The sequence below is a fragment of the Diadema setosum genome, chromosome 16 (assembly GCF_964275005.1).
Source record: "Diadema setosum chromosome 16, eeDiaSeto1, whole genome shotgun sequence".
NCBI lineage: Eukaryota > Metazoa > Echinodermata > Echinoidea > Diadematoida > Diadematidae > Diadema > Diadema setosum.
The window spans coordinates 26,119,479-26,132,360 of NC_092700.1; the positions used below are offsets into that span (position 1 = coordinate 26,119,479).

A 12,882-nucleotide genomic window follows, 5' to 3' on the forward strand; every position below is an offset into this window, starting at 1 on the left:
TCAGGCATTCAATAGATATGGTGGAAATAGTGAAATTTTATGTATTTGACCCTGAACTTTTGACCTTTGACCTTTGACCTCATGACCCAAACTTTCACCAGAGAATCTTAATTGGGTAATACATGTATACGCTAAGTTTCAAGAAAATATCTTCAGGCATTCAATAGATATGGTGGAAATAGTGAAATTTTATGTATTTGACTTTGACCTTTTGACCTTTGACCTTGAGCATGTGCACCCAAAAGTTGATAGGCACAACTTCACCCCCTAATACACATACATGCCAAGTTTCATTAGGATACCTCAACAGGTTTCGATAGTTACCTTGTCCACAAAATTCATTACGGACGGACGGAAGGACGGACGGACGGACAACCCGAAAACATAATGCCTCCGGCACCACTTCGTGGCGGAGGCATAAAAAAGATGCATTATTGGACAATCACTCAGGACAGCGGAAGTTCTTCCACCTGTCTGGTTTGTTTGTTTGTTTGTTTTTTCTCTTCAATGTCCACTCTATGATCGGTCTTTTGTCTGCATGGGCTCCATTTCCTCTTCTCTGTCCAGTGAGGTTCCTTCATAGACTTTTGCCATGACCCTTAATCTGTCATACATCGAGGACAGCTGGCCATCTCTACCATTGTTTTTACCAGGTAGTTGAAATTTAGACCTTCTTCTCAATTAAACAGTCAGCGTATTCTCATGGTTGGGTATTATTCATCACTTTCAGTGTAGCTTGAGTGAGAGCAAACGGCTTGCCTGTACAATACATGTTCGGAGCTGGAGTGGGAATTGGTGTGAATGCTGTGCGTGCACAAGCATACAGTGTACGGAATCTACACGGTGATATAGACAACACAGCATCCGCGTTCAGAATCCTCAATCTACCGTTTTTTTAATTAGAGTAATTTGCCAATAACATACCTTGTGGATATCAGAAATGTTAAGATGGGCCATGAATGCCAGTTTTGTGGAATTTCAAAGCCAATTGTGGAAGAGAAGTAGATACTTTTGTCTCAAAAATACATCAATCGTGGGTTTGTTTTCACTACAGCCACTGCTAAACACCTGGATGTCCGAGAAAATATACAGATTCATTTGTATTATATCAGAATATGATGGACATATACCTGGAGTAAAAAGACCTTGTATCTTATTTAGCATATCGTTGCTGGGGTGGCAAGACCTTGTATCTGCAATTTTGGTGAAAATGATTTTTTTGGATTAATGGTCAAATAATGGTTTGAGTGATGTTCTGTCCAAGTCCCAACTGTCTTACTCCAAAAATGAAGCCACCACTGCATGTCAAAGGAAAGGCTATTCCATTCGCCACAGTGCTTTGCCGCCATGTTTTTTGGCTCTCCTAAACATTTGACATTTTGCAGATACGAGGTCTTGTCACCCCAGCGATGATATATGAAAACACTTTCTTTGAACTTGATTTTCAATATCACAACTACGGAAATGCTAAGATTATTTAAGCAATCCAAAATGTTTCTACATCACTTGACATCAACATCAATGTTATTTTGCGAAAATGTTGCAAGAATGACCAGGTTTGTTTTTTAGCTCTCCTGAGGATTCATGATTTTGAGATAGGAGGTCTTGTCACCCCAGGGACCACACATGACTGTGGCAGATATCTCTGTTCTGGAAAAGAAAGTTTTGATATTAAAGTAAACTGCATTTTCCGTCAAGATTCTAACAGAATTTTTATTGTTTTGTTTGTCTGATTCTACTCTCTTAGCAGTCAGCTTTCATCACAGAATGAATTCTATCACTGTAAGGAGTGTCACAGTCTGCATAAGGGGGGAAAGAAATGGTGTTAACTCTGACGATGACAGATTTCATCAAATGTCAATAAGCAGCTGATCTTCACCTAACAGGGCGGGAGACAAATGGAGTGTCTCCTGCACAAGGCAAAAGGTTGGGGTAAAGGAGAGGGGTCGGTGGCTGAGATGGAGCGGGGAATTAAGGGATGAATGCCTGCTTGACTTCTTTTTCTCTCAAATTCCTGAGACAGATACAGGGGGTGATGACACTCATTGACCCGCACCACCCTACCCCTCCCCTCCTCCCCCCATCCACCACCCCAACACTGATGCTGGTGAAAGTTGTTTCCAAATGAGCTGCAGCCAGGGACTCTCCTTCCATCTCTCTCAAGGGTTTTTTATTGCTTTCGTGTAAGAGTGGCTCACAATACCAATTCCATTTAAATCCTGTGAATTTTGCAGTCTATACAGCCTGGAAATTCCCCTCTAAATTGATGCCCTGCTACTATATTAACTGGACATTTTCTGAGCGAATAATGACAAAGGATATGCAGACAAAATCTTGGTATTAGGGTATATTTGATCCAGAGCAATGAACAACTTTTTTTCCCCCCCAAGACTAAATCTACAGATACGCATATTCTGCAGATATATGCATACATCTGGTTATTTAAGGAAATCACCCTCTATTCTGAGCCTTTTCATCTTCACAAAATCGAGTTATACAAATAGATGCAGTGTTAAATTAGCATTCATCAAATCCCCAACCTCCGCTTTTGGGTCGAGATGTAAAACTCCTTTCTTCACAATCTAAAAATAATCTTAATAGGCCATCAGTGCTCTTCCCAAACTAGTGGCATATTTCATCAGACTGGGGCTATATCGTTCAGTTCGCAGAATAGAGGCTTTCATGCCAACTCCAACTGATGAGATAAAACTTGTAATTACCCCCATCACACCCAAAGGCATAAAGATTGCATAGCAGAGCAGAGAAATTTTCAAGCGATGGGCTCGAGAGGGTTAAGGCTCTGTCCGTTTTGTTGGGGTTTTTTCTGTGAGTTTAAACAACTGCAGGGTGATTTTGTGGTATTTTTTCTTTAATCTTATTGAGTGTTAGTTTTGACATTTGTTTTTTGTTGTACATTGTATGTTTTCTTTTGAAACTTGAGGTACGTCATTTAATCTATCATTGTACGTATTGTTGTTCTTTTATTTAGTTTGCAGATCTGCAGAAGACCAGTTGTGCTGAGGCAAATTACTATTATTCAATAAAAATAAACTGAAATGAAAGTGAAACTATCATATACTGTCATATGATAAGACCTACACGGCAGCTAAGATGTTCTCTACAACATATTTGTGTGAAAAGTAATATCTCATCACAATACCTCCCCCTCCCACCCTTCCCAAGATGCTTGGCACGGAAAATGGTTACCACCTCGAGGGCGACATACGATTTCTTTCATTCCTATCAAACAAAGCGGCAGCATTAACGGCCACTTCCGAACGTGCCGTATCCCAAGGCAGCCTTGCTATTAAAAAAATAAAAAAAAAAAACTTTATCTGCAAACACTGATAAATGTGTATGGTGACATTGGAGGGAATAAATGAGTAATGCGTCAGATTTGCTCTCCTTCCTGCATCATAAATGATCTTTCAATTATCGCCCGACTAGAAAACAGGTGGTTCCTCCTGACGCTATAAATGTCAAGACCCCATTGAGTCTGGGCCATCTGACACTTTTTCTTTCATCCTCTTTCTCATAAAAAACAAAACAAAACAAATGACCCATTTTTGCTTCTTTCATTTTCCCATTGATTTCCTCTATTTCATCCCCCCCCCCCAAAAAAAAAAAGAGTAACAAATCTGTCAACGTCTGGACGTCAATCAGACACGTCAGAGCACCCCTAATTTGCAACAATCTCGGGAGATGGCAAATTTTTTTCGAGGACTGCCTTGGCCAATTAAAATGCATAGGCTGACATACATGTAACATAATTTGAACATGGCTGCCAAGCGATTCAATTTGCACACATTTTGAAGTATTACTCATTTCATTTATTGGTGGGCATACTCCATACAGGCCTACTTCTATAAGTACTTTACAAGGCTCCGTTCTTGTTTTTACACAATGATCCACACAGGCCTCCTTCTATAGGTACTTCATATGGTCCTGGCCTTGTTGTCACACAATACTCCATACAGGTCTACTTCTATAGTACTTTACATGGCCCTGTTCTGTTTTCACACAATCCATTATCTCATATCAGATAGAGAAACACGCATTAAAGGGGAAGTTTCCCCCAAGTGAAGCAATATATTGACAGAACACATCAGTGGAAGTTTGACAAAGATCAGACAATCAGTTGAAAACTTATGAATTTCTAAAGTTTTGGAGCCACTAACACTAGATGAGAAGACTACAACAGTCTGTGATGTCACAACTGAACAATGATATAAAGAAAACAAAAAGAACTCCAAAAAAATGTAATTTATGTGGCATAATGGAAGAGCAACTGGCATACTTCTTTCAGAATGCAGGGGAAATTATATTACCTTTAAGATATAACAGTAACAAGTCAAAACAATGTGTACTTTTCATAGAAAAAATATATTTTGTGCCATTGTCATTATATTTTCTTTATATTTAATTGCTCTGCAGTGGCATCGCAAAGGTTAGTAGTCTTCTTGTCAAGCATTGGCTATCTCAAAACCTTAAAAATTCATAACTTTTGATTGAAATGTCAGATTTTCCCCAACCTTCACTGTGATGTCTTCCGACTAATATTGCTGCACTCACTCAATCTATATTGTACATTTTGGGGGAAACTTCCACTTGGAATAAGTGATATCCTTTCATTGCAAAGCAAACCTAGTGGCAATGAACTTCCTACATTGCCGTGTCACGCACTGTGCACACTGCATTTTGAATTATTCATCATGTTCAATCATTTTAGCACAACATTATTAGCACTGCCATGGCAACTAGAAAAAATGCTTGACAAACCATGAGCTGTGGATGAACTCACATCTGCAATAATGACCTTCAGGTATGTTTGTTGATGCTCACTTCCAGAGCCCACACGAAGCTCTAGAAAATTATAGGCATAACAAGCTACACTGCAACTCGTACAGCATGTACATCTCATGATGCAATATATCTTTTGTTTTACAACATGCTGTACACTAACTGCGGCTGCGATAGCTTGAACCTTTACATGCAAGCCTTGCTGAAGAAGGAAAACCAAGAAATGCCTTACCTGTAGTAAGTTTTCTGTGAGGATGAGTTCTGTCAAATTTTCGCAGCTGAAACAAGAAAGTTACAAAATAGGAAAGATTACTCATAAGTCTTGTAGAAACCAAACTATTAACATTTGAAGTTGTTCCCCAAGTGATTAAGAATTAACCCCCCCCCAAAAAAAAAGAGAGAAAAGTACTAAGTGATAGTGAATGTTAGCTAATGATTATAACTATAAATATTGCTACTCCCACTACTATTACTACTACTGCATTGTATATGTCTTCTTCTTCTAGCAGTATTGATAATGATTATCTGTCAATCATCATCATAACAATTAGAATACACTATAAATGTAAAAAGTTGCACATGACAGATCAGTAATAACAAATTTTGTTTCCAGGATGTGAAATATCTGGCATAAAAATTGCTAATCTAGACTCTTACTAAAGGGAGACAGAATTTATTGTCTCATTCATTAATTCTGTTTTATTTATTTCAATACATAAAACTAACTCTAATTTGATTTCAGAAATTTTCAAATCTCAGTAGAGTCTATTCTGGGCCCGTTGCATAAAAGTTATTATTACGGTAACTTTGCCATCCAATGGTAACTACCATGGAATTCTTGATTTTGATTGGCTGTTGGGTACTGTTGCCATGGTAGTTACCATTGGATGGCAAAGTTACAGTAACTTTTGTGCAACGGGCCCCTGATCTCTGTAGATTCTAATTCAATGATTCTTATTTTGTAGAGACAGGTAAAACTGCAAACACACACACACACACAAACAGACTAACAAAGACAAGCGCACAGAGGAAGTCGAGAGACAGTGATGCAGAGAGACGAATGAGGGTAGTGGAGAGGTTTTACAAACCTGCCGATTGCCGGCGTGAGGGTGATGAGACGATTCTGGTCCAACTTCAGGATGTTCAGCTCCTTCAGTTTGCCTGCAGGAGGTGGACGGGGTGGAGGAGGAGGAGGAAGTGCAAGAAGTGGAAGAGGAAGTGGAGAATGAAGGAAGTGGAGGAGGAAGTGGAGGAGGAGGAAGAAGATGAAGAGGAGGAGGAGGATGGGAGAGGAGGAGAAGAGGGAGGAGGGAAGAGGAGGATGAGGGAAGAGGGAAGGTTAAGAGGAAGAGGAATAGGAAGAGGAGGAGATGGTGGTATTGGTGGAGGAGAAGATGGAGGAAAAAAGAAGCAGAAGGAAGAGGATGGAAAAGGAGAAAGGAAGGGAGGAGAAGAAGAGGTGGAAGAAGAAGAAGAAGAAAAAGAAGAATCAGGCGACAGGAGAAGGGGAGAGGAGAAGAATGAAAGGAAGACAGAGGAGGAAGAAGAGGAAGAAGAGGAGGAGGTGGTAAGAAAGGAAGACGTCAACAAAGTAGAAGAGGGAGGATAAAGGAGGAAGCGGAGAAAGATGAAGAAAAAATATGAACAGATGAACAAGTGGCAGAAGAGAATAATATCGTCGCTGGGGCGACAAGACCTCTTGATCTACAAAATGTCAAATGTTCAGGAGAGCACAAAAACATGGCAGCCAAAGCACTATATCCAATGGGATAACCTCTCCTTTGACATGCCGTGGTGGCCTCATTTTTTTAGGTAAGACAGCTAAGATTTGGAAAGGAATTAACTGCTATTTGTGAAATACTTGGTATGGCTGCTTTTTTGTTTTGTTTTGTTTTGTTTTGTTTTATTTTTATTTTTATTTTTATTTTTTGCTTTGATTGTTTTAATGTTATGTATGATTTGTTTTTGAAAATCAATAAAAAAAAAAAAAAAAAAAAAAAAAAAAAAAAAAGATTTGGAAAGGACATCACTTAACAGATTATCTGACCATTAATCCAAAAAAGTCATTTTCACCAAAATTTCAGATACAAGGTCTTGCCACCCCAGCGACGATATGCAGCTTACAGTGCACATTCCTCATTTGCAACTTATGTATCACCAGGATCCAGTTAAGTATCAATATTCTTACTGCTGCTTACAAAAATATGAGACAAACGTATCACACAATAAACCTCTTTTGATGGTTGATTTGGTAGACCCTGTGAGTCCAAGGACCACAGAAAGATGGTTGAGCATCCAAAGAAAAAAAAACTACATACTGCTCAAATCAAGAAAATCTCTGGAAAAAAACCACAAGTTACAACTGCCTGAGGGGCTTTCAAAGAGGTGTCACTGTACTTTGACACCATTTAACATCTTACTTCTTTTATTTTTCTAAATATTTACACTGAATATCCAGGAATGGTAAACAACTCGACAGCTGTCGCTTAAGAATATCCCCCATCATAATCTCTTATATTTCAGATCACGTTTTCTCCATATTAGTGCTACATTATATTAGTTTCCATTAAAAAAAAAGTCACTTCGTCTCTTGTTCACCAAACATGTCATCTGTAAAATCATTTTGTATCTCATTCGGAACATTTCATATTAGTAGATGTTAAACACAGTTAAAGTCGTGGGGGGGGGGGGTAGAATGGAGACATCCATTATGAGTCGGACATATTTTCAACATCCTCCAAAGCCTCCAGCCTGTCCCCCTCGAATCTCCATCCTGCACTTCACTTCAACTGGCGGCAAAACTGCCTCCTTTTAATTTTCATCCCACCCTCTCTCTCTTTCCTGTGGCGGATGGGGAGGGGGGGGGGCCACACCAGACATGTACCCCCTTTTGATCTTAAAATAAAAGATATAAAAAGAAAAAAAATCAAAAGGGGCGCATGCCCCTGTTAATTTTTTATTGTAGTGGCACCAGAAAATTGCACTGAAGCTTCCCCCCCCCTTTTTTTTTTTTTTTGCTTGTCAGCCAATGACAGCCGGAAATGGCACCAAAAATATTTTTTGAGCACCCCCTCCTTTACGGAATTCCTGGATCTGCCAAGCTGCTTTCTTCTCCCTCATAAAGATCTACTAGAATGCCAAGTTACAGCCTTGGGCATCATACTAGCAATTTCATGGACAAATTGTCCCTGGGTGACACATGTTTTTGTTTGTTGCTCAGGTTTACTTGTGCCTTTTTTTTTTTCGGGGGGGGGGGGCGTCTGTTATGTTTCATCTTTATCAATTTAATTCTTTTTCTTTTCTTTTTGCTGTATTGGCAAGAATACCCTGAACAATTGGTAAGGAGGATTTGCCATGACCACTTGGGGGGGGGGGGGGGGGATGTGCGGATGACGATTCAAGTGGACGACAGATGGACAATAGTGTACCCTTACTGAACAGTCACGGCATATTCGCACATACGCTGTTTTTCCATAAGCTTTCTCACGTCTCTTGGGGGAAGGCAAAGAAATAATCATGTGATATTTGGGTTAATAGTATTACAAGGATGAGTTTGGGTTCTCTAGATAGCAACCCTCCACCCCCCCCCCCCAAAAAAAAAGAGAAAAAAAAAGAATAAATAAAATTGAATAAATGAATTTTTCATGCCACCCAATATGCCAAGAGAGCTTCTCACTGCACATTTTACGAAAAGCAAAAGTAGAAAATACATCATCTTCCACAGCCATGGCTGGCTGGAAGTAAAATCCTATTTGTTGACATGATACAAGATAGTGGAAGGGGGAGGGGGTAAAAGGAATAGAGAATCTTTTAAATACATTGTAGCTTGCAGTGGCTACTGTCAAAAACAGGATAGATCAGAAACATATGCCGTGTTACTCTCTTCTTTTGTGAACTTGCGACGTTTGCTCCGGCAGTAAGAACTGAAAAATGCCTGTCGTAACTTGAGTTGTTTTCCGGGAAATCTCATGAACATTGAGAAATATTCTATCATGCTCAAAAATATCGAATATTTTGTTTGTTTGTGTTTTTTCCTAGTGACAGATCTCGCCATCTGGAATGTTAGTTCTTGCTAGGGTCCATGCGTACGTACATTTTTACAAACTCCATACAGACATGACAATTGTATCATTACTACATATAGTCGCTGGCACATACGACTTACAGCATATCCCATTAAACTTTTGGGAGTTTTCACGTCCTCATCACAGGCACATCTCACACACAAAAAATGGGAATCTTATTCTTTATCTTTTCTTCTTTTTTTTTGCAACAGAATATTAAAGACAAATGGATGATGCTGATGACCACTTTGTATGATCAATCACGCACAGGTAATTCTTTGGAGTCACACGAGACGCTATCGCCGAGACCCACGCCAGGTAGGAGCTTCTGTCAGAGGAAGAGTCCATTATCGGGCCACAGGTGTGGAGGAAGGGAGCGGTTGCGAGGGACGACTTAACGTCTTAAAATGGGGCGGCACGTATTTGGTCTCCTCGCAGTTGCGTCATCATAAACTCTATCCGTCAATTAAACTTCTATGACTTTGCACAAGTGTGAAAGTTTGTCTGCATTATCTACTTTGCAGGATTCCAGAATTGTCTAAAAAAAAAAATGTTATCTCTATCTATCTATACTGTCAAAACATTTTCCTCTTGAGTGCAACATTCAATTCCAATATCTGTGAATAATTACATTGGTAATAAAGCCCCATATCAGCAATCAAATTTCTTTTTCCCTTTCCAATTCTCCCTACCCCTTATCCCACCCCCATCCCCCCCCCCAACATTTCCCAGGTGCATGTAGTTTATCGAATAGGAGGGCCGAAATAAAAGGGCTTTAAACCTGCATGAAAAATTAACATTGCTGGTCTTTGTCAAAAACTCTGGAAACCGTCTTATGGTTTTGCCGGGGGGGTGGGGGGGGGGGGATTAATGTGATGTGACTAGGTGAGTATTTTTCTTCTATTTTGGCAAAATACTACAAATGAAAAGAAAACAAACAACAAAAGACGAAAGGAAATCCTACACATCAAATGCATCGAGTGATGTGCACCAAAGTTTGATGTTCACAACTCACTGCACATTATGACAGATATTAAACCTGATGGGCAGCCCATTATCCTCTCTCCGATGTCTAAAAATATTGAAAGAAAAAAAAAATTGAAAAAAATAAATAAGAAGATGATGGTGGTGGGGGGGGGGGCACAAGGATGCTTATGGGGAGATATTCGGGTAGCGTGAAATTTAAGCCTCGATCACATCACTTAATTGGGGCTCAATGAAGACGAACACGGAAGCTATTAATAGTCTGAATTTTCAGACTTCCTCTCCTGGAAACCGAGCCAAATTATGTGTAAATATCAACTGGCTGAAGCACAGCAACACGGTGTTTGTAGTTATAAGAATATCATCTAAAATGTTTTCTTCATTTTGAGGTTCATCTTATGTTTAGATGTATAAAGTGAAGAGGGAGGGGGTCACGCTTGATGCCTCAAAAAAAAAAAAGGGGGGAAATAAAAGGGAAATAGCGAGGCTCTGATTTACGAGAGTCTTGAACATACAGTGTACACTGACGGCAGAATCATTCGCAAACTTATTCAACATGCTACGCATACTCAAAAAGTCAATTTGCCACCCATAATGTGAAATTGTATGACAAACAAGCTTTTCTTATTTTCCCCATTCCCTGTCCAGAATACAGGTCAATTTACTGGTTGCAAAGAGAGAGAGAGAGAGAGAGAGAGAGAGAGGGGGGGGGGGGGGGAGACAATCTTGGGCAGGCATACATATGAAAGATTTCTCCATTCCGCCAGAAATGATTCGTTCGGGTTTTGGCATGTCGACACCGTCTGCTGTGGGTAATGATTTGATCTTTTACCCCCGAATCATGTAAACACGGGACTCCTGGTACAACGTGGAAACAAACATGTTTGTTCTTACATCAGAGCACATAGCTGTTATCAACAACTATGAAGTACTCCACTTTTTTTTCTCCTTTTCTCTTTATTTTGTTCTTCTTTTCTCTTGAGTTCTAAAAGCAAATATTTGCGCAAAGCAATATCGGTATTTCCGCTGACTGCAGTAAACCCACTGCTGGGGAGGGTTTGGAAATCCTACGTGTGGAGTACAGCAAGTCAAGAAGCCAAGAAGCAACAAAGAAGCCAGAAAACACACAAACAGACAGGCAGGCAGACATACAGACAGACATGATACAGACATTATACATACATATAGACAGACAGACAGACAGACAAACATGACAGCATATTATTCATGGCAACGGACCCACAAAGAAGAGGACGGTAATTAGAGGCGTATACTTGTTTCGGCAGCCCACCTGCTAACATCATTAAGCAGGCAGTCACTACCCCCCAGCTCGGGGAGAAGAACATCACTAATTTTGGTCATTGATCATTAGTCAAAGGCAGGAGCTAAGAGGAGCAAAAATACACACAGTTCACTTTGGAAGGAGTAACATAAGTTGGTGGGTTGTTTGTTTGTCTTTTTGTTTTTCTATTTCTTCACGAAATTTCAGTGGATGTAAGAGTGGGCAGAGTTTTGTGAGAAAAATATATAATTATATGCAGCAGGATATGTATGAATCCCATGTCCCTCATGCACAAACTCTTAAGGGGGGGGGGTAATCTTTGGATAGAAATTGCCTCATTCGATGATTGAATGGCTCATGTTGGCTCATACCACACACAATAGTTCATTAAAAAAAAAACATCATAATTTGGAAATTTCCTAAAGAGGAAAACAGCAGAATTTGAATTTGTAATGAAGGAGAGCAATTTCTTGTGAGAGTTCTCATTAATAAAACTGTAGTCAAGAAAGGGCACTCTCAACTCATAACAATAATAATGACAATAAAATTTCTAAACTGATCTTTGCCACAATCAATCAATGAAGACATATAGATAATCAGACAAGTCCCAATATACCCATATTCACTCTGGTACTTTTTAGAAAGAACGTACTACAGTAATCTACAATATTTTATCAAAATCTACTTGTGAAAATTGTCTGTAATAGTCAACCTCACGCATAACATCAAACATTTTATTCGAGAACACACAAACATAGATATGCGCACTCAATGCGAATCATACGAGGAAATTTACAAAATGCGGAAATCTCTCGAAATCAAAGCCCATGGGCAATATTATCAGCGGGCTTGGCATGCTATTTTCATACCCCAAGTGCTCTTCGTATTATCTCAAAGACATCGCAGAGGGGAAAAGCGGGAAACATGAAAACACTTGCCGTCGTCCCCCCACAGGCGAGGCAATCAGAAAGTTTGGCACGGCATTATCATATCAAATGCTATCTCCAAATATATATGACAGTGGGGGAAAAAAATCTTGGGGCTTATGAGAGAGTGTTGGTCATTCCTATTCCTTTTTCTTTCTTTCTTCTCTCTTGCAACAAGGCAGGTACCGTATGCCACAGGCCCCAATTCATCCTCTCAATCAACTATAAACTTAGCGTCAACTTTGCGATGCGGCAAACATGATACAGGGGACTGGTGAAATACAATACATTGTAAGCACCCACAACAGATTAGCAGAAAGGAAATTAAATGAAATAAAATGATTTGCAGAGCTGATAGGCAATGTCGGCTTGCAGCTCAAAAAATAAATAAATAAATAAAAACATTTTTTTTTTTCTAAATCCACAAAAAAACACATCATTGCAGAGGTTTCAATGACCAACTGCAAATGCAAAAGTCTTGAGATAATTTCACTGTAGAAATATCCTTTTGTTTTCATTCACTTGGCACTTCTAAATTTCACGACATACATATATTGGAAAAGATTTACTGGAACTAGCTACAATATCTACAAAAATCTGTACATAAACAGGAAGACATTGAAGAAAAACTTGCCATTTTGAGCAAAAATTCCTAAAACGAACTTATGTCACACAGAATCTGTTGAAGTCTTAACGATCGGTTCAACTTTTAGTAGTTTATAGAACTCATATAATATAGCAGCTGGTGACTTTTGTTTTGTTGTCAGAAACAAACAGAGCATTCTAAACCTAGGAAGAAGGGGAAAAGTGTCATTTAGGGGTAGTT

At 39.3% G+C, this 12,882-nt stretch overlaps 1 protein-coding gene across 1 annotated transcript in view; it reads right to left on the reverse strand.

Moving 5' to 3' along the window:
- Nucleotides 1-12,882, reverse strand: part of LOC140239930 (uncharacterized) — a 173,876-nt gene that overhangs the window by 69,225 nt on the left and 91,769 nt on the right. Inside the window, exons 7-8 of the mRNA XM_072319748.1 lie at nt 5,889-5,961; nt 5,033-5,078 (exon numbers count right to left, since the gene is read on the reverse strand). Coding sequence (XP_072175849.1) covers nt 5,033-5,078; nt 5,889-5,961 — 119 coding nt within the window. The remainder of the gene's footprint in view (nt 1-5,032; nt 5,079-5,888; nt 5,962-12,882) is intronic.